General features: G+C 31.7%; 2 protein-coding genes and 1 long non-coding RNA gene across 4 annotated transcripts; 2 read left to right on the top strand and 1 right to left on the bottom strand.

Annotated features, from left to right (window-relative positions):
* Positions 1–744: 744 nt before the first annotated feature.
* LOC106366640 (stem-specific protein TSJT1) lies at positions 745–2,457 on the top strand. The gene is made up of 4 exons (XM_013806291.3): positions 745–1,015; positions 1,555–1,795; positions 1,871–1,991; positions 2,115–2,457. Exons 1-4 carry the CDS (start codon positions 813–815, stop codon positions 2,303–2,305), a joined length of 756 nt encoding a protein of 251 aa, XP_013661745.1. The 5' UTR covers positions 745–812; the 3' UTR covers positions 2,306–2,457.
* A 1,047-nt stretch (positions 2,458–3,504) lies between these two features.
* Positions 3,505–7,676, bottom strand: LOC106364339. Its single transcript, XR_001273172.3, has 3 exons — positions 7,551–7,676; positions 3,745–4,770; positions 3,505–3,612 (listed from the first exon to the last, which is right to left on the bottom strand). It is a non-coding gene; the product is annotated as an uncharacterized LOC106364339 (long non-coding RNA).
* Positions 7,677–16,126: 8,450 nt separating this feature from the next.
* Positions 16,127–20,515, top strand: LOC111209643. 2 transcript variants are annotated; one of them, XM_048767545.1, is made up of 4 exons: positions 16,127–16,226; positions 16,309–16,399; positions 17,222–17,288; positions 17,364–18,120. In XM_048767545.1, the coding sequence occupies exons 1-4, from the start codon at positions 16,142–16,144 to the stop codon at positions 17,991–17,993; spliced, it is 873 nt and encodes a 290-aa protein (XP_048623502.1). In that variant the 5' UTR covers positions 16,127–16,141; the 3' UTR covers positions 17,994–18,120. The 2 variants fall into 2 exon arrangements, 1 of the variants encoding a protein (XP_048623502.1); XR_002661077.2 differs by lacking the exons at positions 16,127–16,226; positions 16,309–16,399 and adding exons at positions 18,971–20,016; positions 20,501–20,515 and having other exon boundaries at positions 17,130–17,288; positions 17,364–18,877.
* Positions 20,516–26,590: the final 6,075 nt, after the last annotated feature.

Raw genomic sequence — 26,590 nt, 5'->3', positions numbered from 1 at the left:
CGGTTATACGTTTCGATCAAAACGCGTGATAAATCTACCGTTGGATTGACTTTCTAAAGGATTGTGTCCTCCCATGTGCGTAGCCTCGATTTATTTATTTATAACTAAGAATATCGAGTGCACGTACTCGCCACGTCATTTTCCTGACTTTAATTTTTTAAATCTTATCCTCTTTCGTATTCGTACCATGGGATTCTCCACAAAATAAAAGTATATGTTTATAAGCGAATTCTGATTAAATGATTCCGCCATCTAAGGAAAGTTTCTCTAATTACACAAATAATTATCTCAATCAACGTATAAAAAGTTTCAGAAAATGGTAAGAAAATGTAGTCTGAATAATCTGATTGTTGGTCTATTTAATATAAACATCACCGGAAATATTCGGCATCGACCATTTATATGTATCTAAATCTAATTAAGCCAATATATATAACACGTCAGCTGTTTATAACGTCTAATTATATAAATTTTATCTAAAAGAAGTTATTTACATTCCAAAATTATGAGTAAAATTGCGTTATTTATCACACAATTAATACTATTTTTACTAAATCAGATAAATTTAGGTTTCCTTTTTCAAAATAAATCAAATCCCAAATCATTAATTTACCAATTACGCAGAAAGGGGGAAATATCAAGAATCGCAACCTATAGTATAACGACACGTGTGTAGAAGAGAAGGGCAAAATCGAGAATAGACATATGGTACAAGATTCCTTTATAGGCTTCCCGGTCTTTCTCTCTTTCTTCATCCGTAACTTTTTCTCCATTGATTTTCTGACTCAATTCAAATCAGAATCAAAGAAAAAATGTTGGCTGTGTTCGAGAAGACCGTAGCGAACAGCCCCGATGCACTGCAGAGTCCTCACTCCGATTCGCCTTCGTACGCCTTGAAAGAAGGATATCTGGCGAGTCAATTCGTTTCCAAAAACTCAAACTCCGTCACGCTTAACCTCGGATCGTCGGGAGTGCTCGCTTACTCTCTCGATAACACCGATCCTCTTGTTCACAGGTCAAATCCAAGTCTTCATTTCTCTCTTTCGTTACGTGATTTGATCTAGTGGAATCGTTTTGATGTTGACCAAGTGCTCATGATTTTGTTTTCGATTTTGGTGTATTCTGCAATCGGATCGATCAGATTTGCGAGATTGAACAATCGTTTGCTGTTTTACTTAGATTTGACTTTGTATCCCCATCCGATCTAGGACTCATCGTTTTGTTTGTGATGATGACGAATCTTTGTAGGATTAGAGATTTCTATAAACGTATTTTGACTTGCTTGTGATGTTGATAATGATGACGAAATGTTAGTGAGCTATCGTTTGAATATGTAATTAAAGTTTCTATAGACTCTCTTTTCGTCGAGATTTAAACACCAGATTTAAGTTATTGGGCCTCTGGATACGTATTTGGATTTGCTTGTGATGTTCTTGGTGATGATGATGACGATATGTTATTGTTCTATCGATAGAGCCTAGAACTCTTTCTTTCTTGAAGAGATGTATATTTGGTGATGCGAATTTTTTTTGGATTTCTTATCTGATTCGACAGATTGTTTGCGGTTGTGGATGACATCTTCTGCATCTTCCGAGGACACATTGAGAACCTCCCGTTTCTGAGGCAGCAGTATGGGCTGAGCAAAGTCACAAACGAGGCCATCATGGTCATTGAGGCTTACAGGACTCTACGTGACCGTGGCCCTTACCCCGTCGACAAAGTTGTCAGAGATTTCCATGGCAACTTTGCCTTCATCCTCTTTGATGGCACCAACAAGACTGTCTTTGCTGCTGCTGTAACAACTCTCTTCTTGATCTGGGTGTTTTTTGACTTCTTTTGAGAATGGATTTGATTGTTTGTCCATGTGCAGGATGCTGATGGTACTGTGCCCTTCTTCTGGGGAACTGATGCTGAAGGTCATCTTGTTCTCTCTGATGACACAGCCATTGTGAAGAAAGGTTGCTCCAAATCTTACAGTCCTTTCCCTAAAGGTGAATTAACTTCGCTCCAAATGTTTTTTGCCTAATTAAGACCTTGCTTGGGTTGTTGTGTGATTGTGGTGATGTAATTCGCTAAAAAGGTTCTAACTTGTTGCATGGTTTGGGGTTTTGAAGGTTGCTTCTTTACATCATCGGGAGGATTGAGGAGCTTCGAGCACCCGAAGAACCAGCTGAAGCCAGTGCCGAGGGTGGATAGCTCAGGAGAGGTGTGTGGTGCCACCTTTCAGGTTGATTCTGAGGTTAAGAGAGAGGGTACCGGGATGCCTAGAGTCGAGAGCTCCCAAAACTGGGCCGGTCATATCTAAACTGGAAATGTTTACCGAAATTACAAGCCCGAGCAGAGACGAGACTTTTGTTTCGGTTAAAATATCTCTGAGAATTTCCTAATTACTTTACCAATGTTGTTTCTCTGTTTGCGTTTCTCGGATTCAAATAAAAAATAAGATTTTTTTCATCATTTGTTTTATGTTTTGGGTGAATTTGTAGAATAACCATAGTGAAAAAAGTCTATCAGTATCACTTGCACAACATGACTGGTTCATAAGCTAATGGGTCTGAGAAATGTTTATCAATTATAATTAGGCACATTACAATTTACAATTAGCAAAGATGTGAAAGGTTTATATAACGGTTGAAAGCCCATGTTAAAGCACAGCCTCTTAGTCACGTAATCAAGTTCCACTATCTAAAGAATCCCAGGTTCGAATTTAAACTCGAGACTTAGAATAAGACTAGTGGTATGAGGTCATATATGCTCATAGCATAACTTTATTAAGCTTGCTAGGATTAAACCCGCCCTATTTCAAAAACAACTAAAAATATTTTAAATTTAGTATATATTTAAATATAGGTTTTTATATAAGTGTTTTGTATTTTTTTGCATTAATATTTAATGCTGCAGAATATTATAATAATTAGATATTATGTTTTATATTGTGGAAAGAGTTACAAATGAATATTTGATTATGATATACGATTTATTCATTATTCACTTTTTAAACTGAAAAATATTTTGTTTTGTTACTTAATTTCCATTTTATTATATATCTGACGATCTACACAGAATACATCCTATAATGTTTCACGCCTCTTTGATCTGATTAAAAATAAAGATGGAAGATGATCAGTGATGGTGAGCATTGAGGATTATGGTGATTATCTGCACGCACGATTACGATTAGCTTAGTAGGAAGCTGACACAACACCTACAAACTTTTTGACCTACAACATATTCTATTTGGAATAAACATATATGAACATGTAGGTTTTTTTGTCGCAATAATAAATGTTTTTAGCGAGTTACATATCATTCATCTAAGTAGTAAAAAGAATGCCAAATTTTGAGAAACTTTGTAAGCTATGTATCAACCAGACAATTTGGAGATAATAGACGTAAGAAAAAAAGTGTGGTTTTACACCAAACATAACAAAAAAAATTATGTGGCACATTAGCTTTTGACGTGCACATTGTTTTGGGTCTATACCATGGAGCTTCGAGTTACGATTTCAGAACCTTGTAGCCAGAGATTACTCAGAAGAAGCATATGACAATGGTTCCATCAAGGTTTTGCCGATGAGGTATCTCAACTCGATCTCACCGGAGAATCTTGTTCTTTTAATGTAAAGAACACATACAAAGAAAAAAAGTTGGATTGTATTAGCTTTACTAAGTTTAACACTGATATGTTTGGTATTTGGCACAATAGCAGCACCGAAAGTCATCTGACACTGTAAGAGAACTGACCAATTCCCAATTGCTGATATCTTGAGAGGTCCATGAGCTTTCATAATGACTGCAGGAAGTCACCGAGAAGCCAACTTGATTTGTCATGTGCGATTCCAATTATGTGAAAGATACAATCACCTCCGACCAACAACTCCCATCTGAGCAACTGGCAGAAGCTTAGTAGACGGCTGAACAACTTCACAACCTTAGCCAGAAAGCTTTTCAGTGCTAGTGGCGGGTTACGGGTATATCACGTCTAACAAAGGAAAACCCATCCCTATCATCTTCTTCAAGGTTACTGCCCCTTTAATCTAAATAAGATGAAGAAAATGAACATCTAAGAATGTACATATCCTGCAGGAGTACGTATCAGTGTACCAGTTACATGCCCCAAACTTATGGAGAGTTTTCCCATGTACGATTTTAGAGACAATGATGGTTCTTGAAGTACTCCTTCTCGAGTGTGGTTGGATATCAGGTGGAAGGTCGAGGACGTCAAGTCCTTTTCTACACGCCAGATCACACACAGTTTGTGTTCTATTGTGCCCGCACACAGTTACACCAAGTCGTTACAAAAGGTGAAAGTCACTGACACATGGCTTTTAGAAATGGTCACTGAAACATCAAAAAATACAGGGTATTGATGCCGTTTCTGGATAAGATTTGGGATGATGCTTATACCAGTCTCATCAAAAAAAAAATTGCTTTAAACATGAGTCCTGCTTTAGTTTCCATTTGCTAATCAACTGCAATTATATTCATTATATGGTTAACTGAAACAGTTTAGATGGTGCAGAGATACAAAGTATAAGAGAAATAAAATTTTTTTGATGAATGCTGACCTTACAGATTTATAAGCTGAGACCAGTTGCCAATACACTCTGAGATGGTTCCCTAGAAGTGATTGTCACTTACCCTTCTGCAGTTGAAAACACAAAAACAGTTTAGGACTATTAAATTTACCTTCTTGGACTACTTATAGGTTTTCTTGACGACCTCGTCGTTAACTGAGGTGAGAATTCATAAGTTTCAAAGAAGTTCATACTACAGAAAAACAAAGTATACATAAGGTCAGGAAGAATTCAACAGGAAAGCTTAAAAGTTAAAACCAAAAAAAAAGGTTTAGCCCAAACTAATATATTACAACTCTAAAAATTACTCCACTGCATCCAATCAAGAAAAAAATATTCAAATTTACACACACAGAATCAATATTCTTATGAGGGCTAATATTGATCTCACGGTAGACGGAACTGTACTTGATTCTGACTATGTTCATGGGTGGTATCAGTGGAGCTCTGACATGATCGGAACACGGGTTATGCTTCAAAACCAACAATCGTTCTGATCTTATATCCATGCCTAACTCCCTAATTAAATAGAAAGGTGATTATGTGGATGAAAAACAATGCTATGATTTTGCTGTTTTTTAAGAATTAAGCTAACATCAATGAATCACCCAAAAAGAATCGAAGGAACTATTTTGAGCAGGTAAAATAATGAATATGAAGTGAGTAGACACAAACCTTGATTGTTATAATACAGGACGATGGGAGACCTTTCCGTGGAGACAGAAGACTTTCGTGGATTTAGCAGTAGGTACTTGTAAATGGTTATACTCAAAAGTGTGTTACAGGATCCGACTAAACTATCATATGAAGGAGAACAATCTGGTCGTTGTGCCATCAATACGCCTCAAGCCTCAACTTAATCACTATCAAAGTCTACAGAAATCAAGTATATAGTTATTTTTTCTTTATCAATTAAGGGGCTGTTTGTTTCACCATTTGTCATATCCATATAGATGATTCATTTGAATGATCTATTTAGATGATCCATTCAGATTTTTGTGACCGTTTATTTGTCCATCCAAATAACTCATCTAGATGAATCATCTAAATGAATCTTATGTTTGTTTCTTTATTTTCATTTCCATCTAAATAAGTTTAGTAAACAAATTACCAAAACACTCTGTATTGATTTAATCATATATTTGATATTAATTTTAACTATATTATATTTAATTATTTAATCTAATATATTTATATTAGAATTATTTCAAAATTAACGAGTTTTTTTGCGGTTTTGGGGGGGGGGAAACAAGATTTTTTGGTTTTAGCGGAAAAAAGCACTTTTCGATTTTGGCCAGAAAACGAGATTTTGCGATTTAGGCGGGAAAAAGCGTTTTGACGGGAAAACGAGATTTTCGGTTTTGGCGGAAAAACGGGTTTTTTTCGATTTTGGCCAGAAAACAAGATTTTGCGATTTTGGCGGGAAAACGCGTTTTTGCGATTTTGGCGGAAAAACGGAATTTTCGGTTTGGCGGAAAAACGGAATTTTTCGATTTTGGCCGGAAAATGAGATTTTGCGATTTTGAAGGGAAAACGCGTTTTTGCAGTTTTAGCGGAAAAATGAAATTTTTCGATTTTGGCCGGAAAACGAGATTTTGCGATTTTGTTGGGAAAACACATTTTGCAGTTTTTGCGGGAAAATGAGATTTTCGGTTTTGGTGGGAAAACACGTTTTTTTTTTGTTTTGGCACGTAAACAAAAAATTTCGGTTTTGGCGAGAAAAGAAGATTTTTCATTTTGACGAAAAAACGCGTTTTTCGATTTTTGTGGGAAAACACGTTTTTGGGGTTTTGGCGTGAGAACGCTTTTTTGCAATTTTTGCGGGAAAATACGTTATGGCGGGAAAACAGGTTATGGCGGGAAAACAGGTTATGGCGGGAAAACGTGTTTTTGTTTTAGCGGAAAATGCGTTTTGGGGTTTTGGCGTGAAAACATGTTTTTGTGATTTTCGCATGAAAACACGTTTTTGGAAATTTGGCGTAAAAACACGTTTTTCCAATTTTGGCAGGAAAATGCGTTTTGGGAGTTTTGACGTGAAAAATTAGTTTTTAGGTTTTCGCGGGAAAACGCGTTTTTGTGGTTTTGTCAGTTTTCGTGTGTGACAAAATGATATTATGTTTAGGTTTGTAATTTGTGAATTATATTAAGGGCATAATAGACATTATACCATTTTGAATGAACCATCTCCATTCAAATGATCCAAATTGGTTCAGCTGGATGGACTTTAAAATTAAGCCTAAATTTCTGAAAGTCATTCGGATGATCCATCTGGATGAGTTGTACTTTTAGTGCCTAAACAAACAAAACTCTCATCTTCATCCAAATGGCTCATCCGGATGGAGAAACAAACATGACCTAAGTATTTAGTTTCTACATTAAAACCAGAGAGGAAGGTAAAACCTTGTTACAACTTACATTAGGACGGCACTGGCTTCTTTGGATACCGATGGTGATGAAGGTGGCGCCAATAGGAATTTGAGTTTCCAGACTGTGTTTCACCTCAGTTCCATTTTGGTGAAGCCATCTTGCTGTTAGAAAATCTCGAAGAATTTAACGGTGATGAATCTGATGTAATGGAAGATCAAGAACCCAAAGAATGTGAACTTAACGATTAGGATAAACACGTAGTTTGGAGCTCATCGAGACCAGTTGTAGAAGTCTGGGAAGTTGGATGATGACTTTCTGTTATCCTTGGCTTTTGAAGATGAGAGTTTCATGATTTCTTCATGATCAGTGTTTGGTCGACGACATAGATTTAGTGCTGGAAATACAAACCAAAAAATCAACTCGACAGGTTCAATCATCAGTCGATTCAAAATAAATAAAAACACCCCAAAAAAAATCAAATATCAGAGCCAATCAATCTTTAAACTACAACTTAATTTGGTTTTGACCAAAAAACCCAATAACCAAATACACAGAGAGATTGTATATATTATAAAACAAATTTAGAGGGGGAGAGATGAGAGCCACCTTGATCCAGAGTTGATGACATTGGCATGACCGGGGAAATATAGATTCTACGTCGTAGTTCTTCTTCTCCTCGGAAAAATTGGATGTGAAGAGGTAGATTATATAGTGATTGCACTAAATGATAAAGCTTTATAAGTCACAATTTTAAGAGTTGATTACTCTCTAGGCCACTTTTTGACTTTTCTTTACACTCAGAGTCACTTCCTACATGTGAAACACTTTGTTGTGGGCCAGCAATAAATTGTGGACAACTTTGTCCTTAATAGACATTCGATGCGTGGACGGATGCTACGTGGACGGGTGATGCGTGGATGGATGATACGTGAACGGGTGATGCGTGGACGGAGATGAGTGTAAAAATTCCAGAAGCTTCATCATATCAAGCTCCACAATAGTTGAACTTAAAGACACAACTCCAACAACAATGTTTGTCTGTGGACGGGGACGAGAAGATTTTGATTATGTTGTGGATATAAACGCTAACATAACCATGAGTAAAGAACAAGAGAGATCTTTTAAATTTGTGTATAGGGAATTGAAGCTTGATATGGTGTATAGAGTACTAACTCAAACACTAAACATAGATATAAAAATGTAACATATTGAAAGACTGTGATATGAATGCCAATGTGTCCACAATTTCAAGGATGAACAAATCAATAACTTCAAACCAATAACTACAATGTACATGTCGAGAAAAAAAAACAAGCTTGAGTGATGAAAACAAAGCTAAACAAACCAAAAAGTTAAAACGAGTCATCTCCTCCTCAAAAACTCCCGGTCAAAATGAGTCAGCTCCTCTTTCCGGTGAGCCACACCATGGATTCCGAGCTCAACATCGTCGTGGATGAGCTTGGTGAAGTTGCGGTGGTTCGAGCTCGTCACAGTCCTCCACCATGAGATATATAGTATGCTGAATTTTTAATTTTCATCATAATTTTACTCGTCCACAAATAGTCGTCCATGTTTACCCGTCCACGCTTATTTTCCCACACCCATCCACATGTGTTGTTCCATGCTTATATTCTACATGTAGTTATCCATGTTTTTCAAACATCCACAAACCACTCATCCATAACACAATAATTGAATACGTGTACAAGTATAGGTTTTAAAATATAACAAAAAGATATATCAAAGTGGATATCAAATTATAGAGAATAAAAAATATAATTTATTATATCAACAAAATTTGCTATATGTATTTTTAATTTAAAAATAACCTAAAACAAAATATTAAAAATAGACTAAACAATAATAAAGAAACACATTTTATCTTTTCTCTTGTCTAAGAAATATCTCATTTTCTTTTCATTAAGGGCAAATATGTATATTCTCTCTGTAGGTCCCATGAGAAAGTGTCTTGCAAGTGCATTGTGGTCTTGGATGTAATTGAAAAGTGATAAAGTGCCTCTTGATATAAAAAATTCTAATTTGAACTAGGCTTGGACATAATATCCGTAACCCGAAATCCGAACCGAACCCAAACCGAAAAACCCGATCCGTATCCGGCCCAAAATGTAAAAAATATCCGAATGGGTCTTGTAAGGTGGTACAAAACATATCCGAACCCAAAGTGTTGTCAACCGAACCCGAACGGGTAACCCGAAAAACCAAAAAAACCAAAAAATTCAAAAAATCCAAAAAAATATCCGAAGAAACCGATCCGAATGTCCAAAATAATATACAATATACTTCAAATATTCAATTTCATATTTATTTTGATATGTTATCTAACAATAAGTATTTAAAATTTAAATAACTACCTTAAATACTTAATTATATAAAAATAAATATATATTTCTTATGTTTTACTTTTAAATTTTAGATTTTATTTCGGGTATATCCGAACCGATATGATATAACCCGAATCCGAATGATATATGATTACTTTATGGATCCTATGATGTGATACAAAACCGATCCGAATCCAATGTGGTATATCTGAACCCGACCTGTACTTGCAAATTTACTAGAATGTGACCTAGGAAGTGTTATAAAAAAGAACCAAAATTCGAAAAACCCGACCCGAACGCCAACGGGTACCCGAACGCTCAGACCTGATTTTAACGTTACAGAGGAGAAGAGGTGAAACGATTGGGTTTCTTCGAGGAAAAGGAGGAAGATGAAGTCGATTTAATCGAACTAATTTTTGACGTGTGAGGAATAGATGACATGGCACAATACAACTCTATGATTGGTCTGAATTATTAATCCGACGTGGACCTCTTCCCCATTGATGATATCTTCCTTTTATTTATTGTTAGATTTCCACTTTAATCTTATCACGTAACATATATTTATTACTAGGTATTTTCTTGCACCATGTGCAGTAAGGAGTTTTTTAAATCTAACTTATATTTAAAAATAAATTTTATTAAATATTATAGATTTTACTATTTTCTTACTAATATTTAATATAGATTTGATATATATTAAATCAGTTTGTATAAAACTAATAAAATGATATATAATTGTATAATTATCAAAAATTTAGCGTAAACAATATTTATAAAATTTGTAGATATATAAGAAACTAATGTTCTTAAGATTCGATATTTAAATTTTTAAAAAATTGTAGAAATTTTTGAAACTTTTAGTAATACAAATTGTATAATTATACAAAAATAGTAATTTGAAATATTATATATAAATATATTTATTTTATAGAAGGTGTATGAGCTATTACCATATTTAAAAAAAGTTTACCAATAAAAAATATCAATATTAAATGTAACATATGAATTATTACCATATTCTAATAATTATGCCAAAAATATAAATCAACGTTAAATGAAATTATCCAAGTCATATTTTTTCGGAAGCTCTGTCATCAATTTCAGTAGTCATATCATATTTGTTTTGTGAAATTGATTGTAAAGAGGACATGTGGCAAAATCACTTCTCAAATATAGTGTAGGGGTAGTGATTTTGAACCCTAAAAACTAATGTTTTATTTGTACGATTTTTTCCTTCACCAATCAAAGTTGGAGATCTATTATACGTGCATCACCCCTGAATACATTATGTATGCGTGTGCGTCTCGTTGAAAAAGACAAAGTAAATATTTAATTATATAGCATTTGTAACGTTCTATATGTCATGGATATTACAAAAGAATAATGTTGGTGTTTGTCCGTTAGAGAATGCCCGCAAATTATTTTCACATAAACCAATAAAAATCAAAAACGTAGAAGTATGGTGTAGAGAGAGATATGCGCAGCAAGATAAGTTTTTTTTTTGTAAAAATTAATCCGACTAGTACATTAATATATTATAAGCATAATTATATACACATTTCATTGGTCAAAATAATATTATAAATATATTTTAAAATTTTAAATAAATTATCCAATAGCATTTGTACTCATTAATTAGTTCTACCAGTTGATCAAATCTTCTTCTCTATTAAAAAAGTAAGTACAAATTTTATTTACCATAAAATGTCATACTAACTCCATTTTATTAATTACATATATTTGATTATATACATTAATCTATTAAAAATATAACATATATAAAAATCTTAATAATTATAAAGATATTACTAATAAATCAATTTTAACTGTAAATTTTCATTTTCATTTTATTTATAGCAAAATCTATTTAGCAAATCTTACTAAAAATTTAAATATTTTTCTAAATTAATGCATTCATTAATTTAGTAATTATTAATATAATGTTATTATAAAATAATTTGAAATAAAATTTTACAATAAAACAAAAATTAAAAGTTCTATGTTATTTTAGAAATTTATAATTATATATTATATTAAAATAGAAGTAACATATGAATTAAATATAAAAATTATATAAAATTTCTAAATTAATATTATTAAAATTACTTTCATTTAAATAAATAAAGTATCAATCAGCGTTTAAAAATATTAAAATTCATAAATTATACGGAATTTTTGTACCAAAAATAAAATTGTTAACAAATGTTAAACTTTTATATCTATATATATATATTATCTATTATTTATTTTAAAAATCACAACAATATATTATCAAAATATGATTATAGATAAGCATGAGACTTATTATCCGAGATCCGGATTCAATCCGAGATCCGCTCCGGATCCGCTCTGAAAATAGGATATCTGGGGTGCCCGGATCCGAATCCGGATAGTAAAATCTTGGATCCGTGCAAACCGAATCCGAATCCGGATATCTTAATTTTTAGGTCCGGATATCCGGATTCGGATCCGTATTTTTAAAATACATTAATTTTTTTAAATTTTATTAATATTTATTTTGATATGTTAATATTTATACATGAATTAATCTTATAATATTATATTTTAGTTTTTACAATATTATAAACATATATAAATATATTTATAAATATTTAATTTATGTATTATATTAAAAAATAGTATTTTTGTTAAAAAAAATATTTTTAATTATTTTGACGGATCCGGATATCCGCGGATAATAGAATATCGAGACGGATATCCGAAACCCGGATATCCGGAAACCACGAATCCGGATCCGGATATTAAATCCACGGATCCGACAGATCCGGATCCGGATCCGGATACCCTAAATTTTTCGGATATCCGGATCCGACTCATGGGTAATTATAGACAACACATAATGGTATATAACTAACCCTTAGTTTAAGTCTTATTTACAAAATATGTTATTTGAAAATTTTGAAATTTTAATAATTCACTAAAGATACCAATGAGAAACAATTTTAACTATAAATTTAATGTTTATTTTTAGTTATAATAAAATATTTTGAAAAAAATAATTAAAATATTACCTAAAATTTCTGTTTTTTAAAATAAAATAATGTAATAGTTTAGTAACAAAAATAAAATAAAAAGTCATATAATTTTCCAAGCTCAAAAATAGTTGTGAAAATTTCTAAAATTTCTCTTGACCAAATTTATAATTTAAAAATTAAATATTTCAAACTAATATTCCAAATTTTACAAAAGACAAAATTGTAGAAGCTAAAATATAATGTTTTTTGAAATGCGATACAAAAAAAAAACATGTTGTAAAATAAAAGTGGTATAATATTTTGAAAATTTAAGTTAATAACAAAAAAAAATCAAAAATTTAATATCATAACAGCAAAAATATAATAAAATAATATGATAGATGCTCTATTTATAAAATATACTAAAACAATAGGGCTAAATTATTTAAACTGAAAAATGTATTTACTTAATTATAAAAATTCTGCAATATACTAAAATAATATAATCTAAAGTATTTTTTAAACACAATATGGACATATAAATTATTCTAAACAAAAATCTTTCTATAGTATAACTAAATACATTTTTAAAATGTATAATATGCAAGCTGTAGAAACTAAAAAAAAATATTTGAAGGATATTTTCTATTTGATTATTTAATATTTTATACTATGAATTCATTGTACCAAAGTCCTTGAAAATGTACTAGTATGTAATACTAATTAATAACAAAGTAAAATGTCTAAAACAATTCATTATATATTAATAATGCCAAATACGAAATTTAATCAATAAGATTATAGAGTTACACAATATATAACACTAAAATATAAATCATATATTTAAAATATTTGTGATAGTATCAATGTTATACATTCATAAAATGAGTAGTTACCCGAAAGTCTAGTGTTTATTAATGCTTTTACACCAAAATGTTTACAGTTCAAATTTTAACGATATAAATTATTATTATTTATGCAGGTTAATGGAAATAAATATATTACAGATTTTCATTTTAGTATAATTGAGTTATTTACGTAATTGTTTATATAGCAGTCATCCATATGACAATTCTCATAATTTATGATAAAATAATAAATAAATTTTAATTTTATTTAATATAAAAATAGTTGAATAAGTTTTTTTAATAACCATCTAATTAATGAAAAAACATACAAAAGACATATCAATGATACATAAAATAATTTAAAAAAAAAATAAATCAGGTAATAAATATTTTCGTCTGGATTTCAATAATGTATTAGTAAATAGATATTTTAATATAAATTTTAATAAAAAATTTACATAATTAAACATTGAATATAGGAGTTAAATGAACCTCTGATATTTCCCAATTTTTTCGATAAATAATTTTTTTCTCCCTTTTTCCTCTTTTTCTCATTTTTTCTATTTAGTTTTATTTATATGCTGATTTTTTTTTCCGAAATAGTGCATATAATAATGATATATATATATATATATATATATGTTTTAATAAAATTATTATTTTCAAATGAATATTATAATATGCGTTCAAAACTAATTAATATACATTCGATTGCGCCAAATCCTAACAAAATGGTCAAGTGGAAAACACAAAAAAAAAAAAAAAAAAAAAGAAATTGGACACATACAAAGAACTAACATAACTTTCGTGTAGGCGAAAACTCACGAATCGAAAACCTTTTGTTCGTCTCTTACGTCAAACTCATAAAAACAGATGTGTGCATGTTGAAGAAGTTTAGATCAGTTTTTTCGGTTAGGATAAAAAAGGATAAATTTAGTTTTGGAACTTTGAATAGTTGTGAGCTGTGATCTGGTAAATTTATCCGAATGTTCTTGGGATGACGTCTATATGGTTAATCGGGTTCTTCAAAGAACCAATAATTAGGTTACAGCAAACTAAATACAATGAATTAAGACAACTTCTAAATGATATAATAAGTTTGGTTATGATGTTGTTATCTTGATATTAACTTTTTCTTTGATCACTTAATTAGAGAGAAGTTACCATAGCTCTTAAAATATAATTAAGGGTTGGTGCATTAATCATAATCCCTAAAAAGCTATGATTCTAAACTATGTGCTGGAAGACAAAAGCATCAGTTAGTTGATTGAATAATTACATAGATACTAGTTAATTATATTAAAGCAATAGTTCATATACAGTTATTTGTCTTTCACTTATTTGTCCAGTTAACGATACCTCACCAATCACAGTCCTTATCTACTATATTAATTTAGAGTACTAAATTTTATCTACCATAAAAAAGTTATTTTTAAATTTTGGACTCTTTCATTTTTATTAGTACACTACATATGTTTGACCTTCACAAGTTTGTTACAATAAAATTTTACACGCTACCTAAATAATATATCTGAATATTTAAAGTTAACCAAAATCTAATTTACTAAAACCATCGGCAATTAAACTAACAAACCGGTACGTTATTAACTATTAGAATAATAATACAATAACTCTAATTGAACTTCATGTTACTATACATGATCGTCTTAGCTTATATTCCAAGCTCCATATACAAGAATAATGCAATAACTCTAATTGGAAATCATGTTAGTATAGAAGAATAATACAATAATACTAATTGACGATCATGTTTATATATATTATCGTTCTGCTTCTTCTCAGATCAATACCTATCCACCGAAAGATCAAATTGTTTCATGTTTTGTTCATCTTTAACCATATGAAACATTACAAAATTAAAAATTCTAACTATGAACACAATATTGTCTGCATATAAGCTTTTAGTCCTGGGAATTCGGGTATTCGGTTCGGTTTAGGGTAGGAACCATTCGGTTCCAGATATATCAGATAAATCATTTGTATACCCAATGGGTACTTATGAGATATCGGTTCGGTCTCGATTCAGTTTCAGTTCGGTTTCGGATCGGTTATGTATACCTATTTAATATGTGAATCAAAAAAAAAAAAAATATATATATATATATATATATACACAAAATATATTAGTTAACGTGTTAATCTAAGTGGTATCGGGGAAACATTTGATTGTTATAACAAAAAATAAAAAATAGAAAATGTAATGGCAAATATATCTATTTAAAGGATAACCAAGATCGAAAATTCAATATCCCTATCAAGACCCACGTGCTCGAATTGAATTTGAAATTTAATTTGGTTTTTAATATTGACCGGAAACCAAAAAAACACAATCGAATCAAAATCAAACAAAAAAAAACAAAAACAATATGGAAGCGATTCAGAAATTATGACCGCGTCTAAATATATTAATGAACAAATAGACATATTAATATATTTTCAACAAAAATAATCCCGCACTTTTAAGTGCGGGTCATATCCTAGTATAAGTTTATGTTCTAGTTAATCCTCAACAAACAAAAGAGTATATAGTTCACGTTAGATCGATATTACTATTTGGGTTGTAGAAACAAAAACAGTTACTATTTAACAAAAATTTAAAACAGTTACTGCTATTTAAAAATTGTATTAAAAATCAGGTATATTTATATTCACATAAAATAATATAGAAGTCTATGGCTTTTTAAATAAAAAAGAGATATAAAAGTCTATGGCTTTTAAATAAAATAATATGGAAATTGTCATTACTAGTTTATTTCTTTTCCCACAATCCTACTCGAAATGTAGCTAGCTCAATTAGCCTTTGAGTAAACTATATGGATACCCTTCATATATACTTTACTTATTTTATTTTTAAAATATAGTATGTATACAATGAATCAAGTCTATTTAAATCAGCTTTTTCATCATCTTCCTTTCATATCACTCACTCTCTCTCGTTTGTATCACCAAACAGTATTGTACTTACCATATGTAGGAGAAGCGCACCAGCATCTGATGAAGCTGCCAGCATGATCTTAACTTCTCTCTCTATATATTATATATGTAGATTTGATCAGGGAAGATCAGATCATGTGGCAGTTTCACCCGTTGATGGTCACATCAATAAAACCCTAATCTTGATCCCATTTGCTGTTTCCATATGTCTGTAATTTGATGGTTCTCTAATTTATTTTAGTTGATCAAATCTCGAAGCGAAAGTGCCGCCATATCAAGAAAGTAGGTCTTGAATCGAGAAAGCCTCAATCTTTCTACATGGTTCTTCACTTGTAAGTCAATATTATCGAATTTTATGAGTTTATGTATTAATTTGTGTATAAGAGTCCTAATTAATATCCAGGATTTATATATGAACAAATCGTCAAATGATTTTTTTGTAAGATTATTTGATTAAAAACGAAAGTTCGTGAACATGTCTTTCCTTTGATTTTTATTTATATATATATGGGATGAGATGTTGGGTTGTGGCTAGAATATGGATATTTCTATATTCACAATTCAAAATTCACAATTTAAAATGATTTTGGTATGAACCTGTTAAGTTTTTTCTTTAATTAAGTCATGAAAAAAAAAAAAAAGTTAAACTAGTCGTATTTATGAATTATGATAGAGAAGCGTACGTGTGTATGTATATGTTTGTTCATGCTTAAATTCTTATTTTTGTCGACTTAGAGCATCTCCAAGAGCAACTTTATATTTGAGGTTTACTGAACCTTATATTTGAGGTTTAAGGGTGACCTTCTCCAAGAGTAAACTTAAAAAAAAACTTTAAAAATTTTCAGTTTTTACATAAGAGTCCTTGCATTATACAAACCTCAAATAAAAGCATACAACTTTTATATAATTTAAAATCATACAACAAAAATATTTTAAACAACAATTATTAATAAACTATTACATTTTAATAGCATATTACATATAAATAAAAAACTTAAAAATACATTATTCATTATTATTATTATTATTCCCATAATGCTTCCATATATGATCAATTAATGCATTTCGAAGCGAGAGATGAGCTTCTTTATTTTTTATTTGTAGATTATGAGTTAAAAATTGTTGAAACCGAGTATTTTCGTTTATGCTGTTAGAAATTTGAAGAGCTGCATAAGCCAAGTGGAGAATCTGAATCCAAGTGGTGCATCTGAATATGATATTGTAAGTATTTTTCTTTTTAGCTTCATTTATATATGATATTTATTTAAAATTTTAATAATTTTATCTTTCATGCAGATGAAAAAGGCAAAGAAATTATTGGTTCAAAATTCAAAACTGAAAAAAGGTTTTAAATTTGACCATGTGTGGGTTTTGATGAAGGATATCCCAAAATTTACCGACAATGTTAATTTTGGTAGTCCAAACACTCAAGAAAGCAATGTTGCTGGTTCTCCAACATCACAATCTCCGGGATTGTCTTCATTTTCAATCAACTTAAGTAGTGATGATGGTGGATCAAATTCATCACAGCGTCCCATTGGATCAAAGAAAGCAAAACTCAAAAGAAAAATCTCAGAAGGTAACAATTCTTCAGTTGACACTTTGGTTTCATCAAATGAACAAGTCATTGGTTTTTTAAAAACAAATGCATCAGCTAGGGAGAAGAATTTTGAATTAACTCAGCTACATATGCAAAACCAAGTAAAAAAACTAGCCGTTAAAGAAATGCATGAAGAGAATAAAATGTTGTTAACAAACCTAGAATCTATCAGTGATCATACTACTCGTGAGTTTATTCGATCTGAACAAGAAAGAATTATAAAGAAAAGAACTCGAGGACAACAACAGCCTCCCAATGCACCAACTTTTTATGGACAACTTTTTAGTGATATTGAAGGTTCGGGATCAGGTTTACCAGAATATTAGTATAATTGTAATATTGCTTATGTAATTTTATTTTATGCATTTTTAGTTTTTGTATTAACTTGTTTGATGTAATATTGTCTTGTATAATATTTGTTTAATATTATTAAAATATTATGCTTTGTTTTTATTTAATCATTTATATATTTATTGAAATTTATATGTAAAAGTTGAATTTATAAGAATATATAAAAGATATTAAATTGTATGGACTAAAATGATAAACAAGAAAGTTATGAAGATTTTTAAAAGACAGAAAAATATAAAGACCAAATAAATATGAAACCTCGAATATAAGGTTTTGTACAGTAAAGCCTCAAATATAAGGTTTCACTGTACAAAACCTTATAATTTGAAGTTTTAAAGTTGTTCTTGGAGTAGATAAAACCTTATATTTAAGGTTTTAAGGTTGCTCTTGGAGATGCTTTAAACATGCTTTAAATTACAAAAGTAATACATGTATGTCTTAGACCATCATTATCGGGAATCCTTACTGGTGTCCTTAGATAAAATTGATGATTTAATTAAATCAAAACAAAAGAAAAGGATTTTTATCGATCCTTGATAGAGTATTTTGGTGATCGGTTTTAAGAGTGGTTTTTCAACCACGTGTCAGCACCACATTTTTTTTCTTTCGTTGCTTTGTTTTCTCCGTTGGAGCTCTCCTCCAGGCTCATCCGTCTTCAGGTATCTGTGGCTGAGCTCGAGTGGTGGTATCCTGTCCCGAAGCTTCGGAGTCGTCGCTTCTCCGTTACCAGCTCGCCGTCGCGTCTCACCTCCGCCTTGGGACTTCTTCATCCTTCGAATCAGGCTTGGCTCGTGGTGGTGATTGAGTTCGTCTTCAGGCCAGCAGCACCGGACTCGCCCTCTGCAACTCCGATCCTCAGGTTTGAAAATTGTCTGATTCTGTGATTCCGTGTATGCAAGATTTGGTATAATTTCCTCATCAGAACCTCTGTTTTCGCCATTACCATTGCCAGATCAGATCCTGAACACGATGAGGAAGCGTCATCCCAAGGCGGCTTCAGATTCGTCATCAGAGCCATCATCTTCCACTCAACAAACCGATAACAATGATGTCCTTGATAAGAAGGTGGTTTAATGTAAGAAGATTGGGGAAAACATGGTTCTCAGAGAGAGAAACACAAATCTTGCATACACGGAAGCGAGAGAGATGATAGTTGAGTTGAAAGAGAGAGCCATGAAGCCTGGTATCAGAGAGAGAAACACAAAGGTTGATATAGGAGTAGAGTTGTGGTGGCCATTGGTTGGTGCTGGTTTGGTTGCAGCGTCCGCGTTCGTCTGCTACTCCAAGCTAAGGTGATTTTTTTGATTAATACTTTGTTATCGGATGAGGAATAACTGATGACCAAGTTCTTAAGATTGATTTCAAGAATGGATTGTTATACAGGTTGACTGTAACTTTGTTTTGGGTTTATGATGTTTTTGTTGTTGATTGGGAAAACTTCAGTTTTTGGTTATGCCACGAATGAATTTCATAACTGTGCTTTATCACACTTCTACTTGTCTCTCCTTTTTTTTTGGTCGAAGTCTTTCTCCTTTTCAATTCACTGGATTTCAGAGAGAAACATGTTTTGCTTGACCAGTGCTTCTTCATCTCAAGTCCATGAGAAAAAGAAAACTTAATATATTTGAGACGGTTTTGAAAGTGGTTCTTGGAAGAACATATCAAAGGTCTGACTGCAAGAAATGAAGCAACTCATTGTAGATAAGTAAGATTACATCAAGACCAAGAATCTTCATATCTGTGTTTTCCTATAAGCCATGGCGCAAGTTGCATCCTTTTGAAGTGATCTCAAATGTTGTCTTTTTGGTATATAGTGACAAAATTAGAATGGATATGTTAGAGCTCTTCTCGAGTGTGGTTTCCGTAAAGTGTTTGTTTTTAACTGTGGTTTGAATATGTTAATGTGAGAGGAGGAGGCTTTGGCAATCAAAGCAGCAGGGAAGGCGTGGTAGCAGACTATGATCTCCGGCAGTGACTACACCAAGTTTGAGAGTTGAGGTAATCGACCAAAACTGTACTCTTCTTCAACTCTTCTTTTTTTTCTTTACTGCTCTTGTTAATAAATGTTTGTTTGAGTTAGGTTGTAGTTAAGGAAAACGCATTTGAGTTAGGTTGTGGTTAGGATTGTTTGCTTGGTAATAAATATGTTAGATTCATGTCAAAATGTTAGGACTGTTTGCTTTGTTTGAATATGCTTGTTTGAGTTAGGTTGTGGTTAGGAATTTTTTTTTTAAGAATCCTTAATTAAGAAACTACCATTGGAGGCACAAAATCGAATAGTTTCTTAAATAAAGTTCTTAAGTCCACTAAAGTACATTTATATACTTAAATAATCCTTAAGAAACACAAATGAGTTTCTGTGGATAATCATGCTCTTAGGGTTTTTTCTAAAACCGACATAAGTGTAGTTGTATTCTTGTATATCTATTTTGTGGGTCTCGATGCGGCTAATAAACTTTTACTTTATTTTGTGGGTTTCAAGACATTGCAGATCCAAACCCCAAACTCGACATAACTGTCTATGCTTTTGTCCAATTCACATTTTCAGAATCCGAAACGATCATATTTCTGTTGATTTTTCTCGATGTGATTCAAACCCTACTTTGTGTTGGATAAGATTGAACTTCGAATATTAATTTGATTGACACAATGCTCTTTTCTGTATTTTATTAGATTTGTTCCAAATTGTGAAATAGCCCAAATAATTATAAACTATGAACAAAATTGTATAATCATCCAAATGAAATTGATCTACGGAAAATAGTAATACCAATTGATCATAATGATTATTAATCTTCATTTTTTTGGGGTCTAAATGTTAATTAATCTTCAATTTAGGAGACTTCTGACAGATAATTGATCTAAAATAATATTACATATGTTCTCGAAAAAGTAAGATATTTTAGAGTTTTCATGTTTATTAACAATATAATAAATGTTTACAATTTAATTAACAATTTATTTTTTAACTTTTCCAATAACTATCCACCAATAAAATTTAATCAGTTCAAATATTCACAATTAATGTTTCTTAAAGTATACAAAAGTGCCTTAAAATATAAAAACAATTATTTTTGTGGAACAAGAATAAACTCTAGAAAATTGTACTTTCGGGAACGTAGGGAGTAATAATCTTCTTTATGTACAAATAATTAATTAATGGTGATTCAATTGTTGAAAAAATGTGGTTTCAACTCTTTGCCGGGAACCCAAACATTATAAATAGTCTCTCCCACCGCGAGTTGAACCCATGTGGCGGTAATTACAGCCGCAACCCCTTACCACTAGGCCAACTCGATGTTGGTTTGTTGAATATACCTTGTTGAAGGACAGAATTCAAGTTTTTTTTCATTGTAGTTTAAAGGTTAGTAGTAGTTAGTGTAAGAAATTTGACTCTTTTAAATATTACGATGATTAGTTTATCCTGGGTTTAAAAATAGAATTTTCTGTAGATAAATATTACGATGATTAGTTATCCTGGGTAATTTTCATTGTAGTTTAAAGGTTATTCGTAGTTAGTGTAAGAAATTTGACTCTTTTAAATATTACGATAATTAGTTATCCCGAGCTTAAAAATGGAATTCTCTGAAGATAAATATCCAAAACTTGAACATATTTGCTTTTCTTTCTTAAAATATAATCCAACCCTTCTCTCTCGAAAAAGTTAAATTCTTTGTTCAGATTTGCTCAGCCGACGGCGGCCTCCGGTGTTCCGGTGCTCCGCCTCCGTCGGCGGCGGCTGTCTACCTTGTTTTCTCCGGTCTTCCCTCTTCTCCTTTGTTTCCCCTCCTTCTCTCCCTCTCTTACTCGTCGATATGCAATTCGTTGTGGACTTTTCTCCAGTGTCTCTGTCTGGAGGTTATAAATCTGGAGCGGTGGTGAGGCGTGTGTAGAGTAGGAGTGTTTGTGGTTTCATCCCGCGGTTTGTTTCTCTGAAATATCGCTTAGATCTGCCAGATTTTTGTTGTTGCCGGTCCGTCGGGGCTCAGTGGTGGTGCTCTGAGTCTTGTTTGGTTCTTCTGGCGACCGCTTGCTTGGTTGATGACGAGAACCTGTGTTCTCAGTAAGGGGGTTAGCGTTCTCGGATCTCTACGCAGACCCTTCTTCTCTCATCACCAGTGCGAGATTGTGGTGGTAGGCGTAGACTTTGGGTCCTTGACGTCTGACTCGGTGGTTGTGGTAAGCTGCTACCGGCGGTTTTTCGGTGTAGGTGGTTGTGGGCTGTTCTTGTGGCTAGAAGGCGATTATGTCAGGCCTATGTCGATGTCTGAGATCCTCTTTCTCGTTGGAGTCGGTTGTGGCGCTCTGATGAAGCGCATTGGCTGGATCTTTCCTGTTTGGTGTATTGTCAGTCTCCAGTTCTCGGAGGTTGTCCATGTGTTGGTCCACGGTGTTGTCGACCTGGTCTAACTCTCTCGGTAGCAGCGTGGGTTGTTATCACCGCTGCATCTAGGGTGAGACTCCTCGGATTCAATCCCTTTGGTGCTAGCTTCTTTCATTGTGCAGGTTCCGGTGGTTGTGGCGGGTTTATCATCCATTTACCTCTCCGAATAAGAGTGGCTCTCTAGCTTATTGCTTTGGTGTTGGTGAGGTTAGGTGCTCGTGAGGTCCGGTAAAGAGGAGTAGAGGAGGATGCTCTGGTGGAGGTAGGTAACGACGACCGATGCTTCGACAAGCTTTGGTTGGTCGGCCGGAGCAACCTGTATTGTCGTCTGATGCAATTTTTCTCCTCTCGTGGTTTCTTTGCTTGATGCCCATCGTCGGATGTTCGTGGTAGGTGAATTTTTTTTGGAGGCGAGTTTGGGGAGGCCAATTTATACCGGTTCGTGACTCATGGTTTTCATTGTCGTTTCAACACTATCTTTCTGCAACGCGTGTCCTGCCTCTTAGTAGTTTTGTGGAGTCTTTCCGACTTTCTCGCCAACTCTCGATTGTGGGTCTAGTTACATTACGTTATTCGTTGTTGTGTTGTAGTTTGTTGTTTTTTGCTATTTGTAATTCTCTGTAATGTTTGTAAAAAACTCTAAAATGGTAATACAATCTTAGCATGTTTATCCAAAAAAAAAAATTTATGCTTTTTTTGACCTAACATTTAAACATTTATTTGCTATGCACTCTGAAACTTAGCATTGTTTTTTTTTTGGCTATTATCTCAGACGTGAAGATTGTTTCCCTTGGATTGTTTTTTTTTTGTCATCCCTTGGTTTGGTTAACTGAACTATCCCAATGTTCTTCAAAAGACGTCAAGACGATTCGGTCTTTTTCATTGTCAATTCTGTTTTAGTTACAACACAGACTGCACAGTAAAGATACACATGTGTCTATGTCACCAGGTTCGAAGTTTATTTGAGCAACACGTTTGAAGCTTTAATCAAGGATAGCTCACCAGGCTAGTTTTGGGCTGAACCCAAAGGGTTCTAGAACTTCCTCGTAAATAACAAAAGCATTCGTCTTTAAAGTTTTTCCACAATTTGTTAATACTTTCAAATAATTTCATGACATCGACATCATACACAAGACCACAGGTCTTGGTAGAACGATTATCAAGACTTGGCTTCGCATCAATATGATCTTCTTCTTTTTTTTTTGGTTAAACACTATGTTAGTTAAAAATTCTAAAGATAAATATTTACCAGATGTATTTATCAAATTTAATTAATATTTTTTTTACAAAAGTTGCAAAAATAGAGTTTGAAACAAACTATTAATTCCACCAGTTAGACCAATCAGTCACCTCTGAAATATTTAATTTATTAAAACTAAAGTACAAATAAAAAATAACCCTAAAACTTATAAGTTATTTACAACACAATGTCATTGAATTAATTATTAAACTTAACTTTATCATTCTTTGAATTTTCTTAATTTAATAAATTATTTCCTAAATTAAACCACGACAAATTCAGTTGGTTGCAATAACCATAGCATAACACCCATTAAAATTATAAAATTTTATGTGACAATCAGAACATTAATATAATTTTTTTTTAAATGAAAGAAATTTTCTATTTGATTATTCCATATTATTAATTTAACGTAATAAACTCAAAAATATATTAATATATAATAACAATTAATAACAAAGTGAAATGGATAAAAAAATCATTCTATAATAATGTTGGATAAGAAACCTAACCAATGAAATTATATTATACAATATTTAACACTAAAATATAAATCATATATTTAAAATATTTGCAATTTATAAAAGTTATATATTTAAAAAATGAAAAGTTATCTGTACGGACGTGCGTATCAAAATTCAGTAACAATTAATCAATTATATGTGGTCTAGTTCATATATATTGTAGTCAACCATTATATATGGTCAAGTTTACTTATATTTTTGGAGCCATAATTAACATCGAAATATAGTTTTTCTTGTTTTTGAATCTTACGCAACTTTTTTCTTAAACAAGGCCGTTAATCTTATGCAACTTTTTCTGCGTATTTCACACCATTATAATTGAAATTATATATCAAAATGAACAAATAGGATGTTTTATAATCTGTATTATGATCCAATTAATTATTTGATTTGTACTTGTCAATCGCAGTTTTTCAATTAAACAATCTTCAAATTAAATTTTCTGATAACCAGAGCTGATATACGAGAGGTCCTGAATTCGTGAATCGTGACGGTTATAGGACTGGACCGACTGATTCTCGGTCTACATTTGTTTGGTGGAAAACAAAAACAAAAATGATTGCCATTTTGAGAAGGCCAATTTTAGAGTTTAAATCACCAGGACTATATCCCCCGTAATATTAATAGAGAAATATTTAAATAATTGTAATTTTAATTTTGTATTAATTAAATTAATTGAATGTCACTTTGACTTACATGGCAACATAATAATCAATTGAAAAATCAGTAAATCCAGAATCCAATTGCTAGAAAAACTTATATTAACTCAAACATAAATGTTTATGATACGATAAATTTAATATTCGGCGATTTCATTAAATTAATACTCGACGATCTCATTAAATGAGACTTTTTTTTTTAATATCTTAATGTTGATTTATATTGTGATCTAAAGTAATAACTTTTTTAAAAAGTGTAAGATATATTCTTAGTCTGTATTACTTGGACAATAAATTAAATCAAAATTTGCTATATATTATGGCCCAAGTATTACATATTTTTGCTATAAATCTGAAAGTAATAACTTTTCTTTAAGTGTTGATTTTTTTATTAATAGCAAAGAGATGCATCTATTCAAAATTTTTGTGTTAATGAAAGAAAAAAAGAAGAATATTGTTCGGTTCTCGGGCATTCCTCACCTACAAAAATTTATATAAAAAATAATACATAAATTAAGTTGTTTTGTTATTACCAAACGAACTTATATATCAAATATTTTTCTTTGCAACGCAATTCTGTAGAACTAAAATTATGAAAAATTTATATTGAAGATTAAGAAAGCTTTGGCACCTCCCTTATTGTTTTTCGTAGTCTAGGAAAATATTAATAATGACATTTCATAGTAGTTAATGATATATATCATGTTAACCTAACTTTCATCCTATACAAAGTATCAGTTATAAACATATAATATCATCATCTTCCTATATTTGGGCTTTAAGTATAATAATAGTCGGGCTGCAAAATTTTATGTTATCTTAATGTGATCCATAACCAAATTATACTTCAAATTATAAGCCTAATCCAATTTTAATTGTCTTTTTAATATTTTAATTTTTTCATCTTATGTTGTCAAAAAGAAAGCAAAAATCTAATATTCTGAAAATTAGTATAACTTCAAAATCGAAAATATATAAATTTTATTTACTGATAAATTAGTAAAAGAAATATCCAAATGTATCGGTCTAACAAATAGATGATTATATAAACAATCAAAAAAATTATACATATAAAAACAATTCGATCATATTTAAATCTTAAATTTGTCAATACAATATGTTTAATAATATAACTCAATCGGGTCTTATCCTAGTACAAACAGTAAACAAAGAACATAAGGCTTATTTTGAGAAGAAGAAAAAACATTATAAAGTTTGCAAAAGTTTTGAACAAGGAACTAGTCTCAGTATCTTGGCTTCAAGATAAGACATGAAAGTGCCAAAAAATCGAAGATTTAAGATGGTATCTGCAGGACTCTTTTTGGGAAACAAAACATAAATCAGAGAATGATGATTGTAACTCAATAACTAAGCAGGTTCTATTTGCTTACTCTGACCTATGCATCTCATAAAGAAGAGAAAGAACCTCCTAGCAAATCTGCAATGTAAGGTTTTACTCCAACCCGTTCCTCTATTAGCCTCTTGCTCAGTTCCATTTTTACTGATTGTGAGCCGTCTCCATTTAGCTTTTCAAATATCAAAACACATCCCGGGAACTTCTCCCTTTCCTCAACATATTGATCCTTAAAGATAGACATGTCAACAATCTTTACTTTACTACTAGAACAATCATGAACCCTACTGAATATACAAAGACTAGGATCTTTTTCAATTTTCTGTGGTGAACATACAAACAGAACATCAATATCAAAAGTGCCACCCATTTCTTCGCCAGAATCCGCGAACGAGCGCCTTTGATCTTCAG

The sequence above is a fragment of the Brassica napus genome, chromosome C9, assembly GCF_020379485.1.
Source record: "Brassica napus cultivar Da-Ae chromosome C9, Da-Ae, whole genome shotgun sequence".
Taxonomy (NCBI): Eukaryota; Viridiplantae; Streptophyta; class Magnoliopsida; order Brassicales; family Brassicaceae; genus Brassica; species Brassica napus.
The sequence above is the reverse complement of the archived record's forward strand: the minus strand, read 5'-3'. Positions and strand labels throughout refer to the sequence as shown.

Bases quoted from the DNA above. Each gene is read 5' to 3' on its own strand.
- LOC106366640 (XM_013806291.3), top strand. From the start codon at position 813: ATGTTGGCTGTGTTCGAGAAGACCGTAGCGAACAGCCCCGATGCACTG. The intron at 1,016-1,554 runs GTCAAATCCAAG...CTGATTCGACAG, and splicing joins ACCGATCCTCTTGTTCACAG to ATTGTTTGCGGTTGTGGATG. The intron at 1,796-1,870 runs GTAACAACTCTC...GTCCATGTGCAG, and splicing joins AGACTGTCTTTGCTGCTGCT to GATGCTGATGGTACTGTGCC.
- LOC111209643 (XM_048767545.1), top strand. From the start codon at position 16,142: ATGATCTTAACTTCTCTCTCTATATATTATATATGTAGATTTGATCAG. The intron at 16,400-17,221 runs GTAAGTCAATAT...TTATGCTGTTAG, and splicing joins TTCTACATGGTTCTTCACTT to AAATTTGAAGAGCTGCATAA. The intron at 17,289-17,363 runs GTAAGTATTTTT...TCTTTCATGCAG, and splicing joins GTGCATCTGAATATGATATT to ATGAAAAAGGCAAAGAAATT.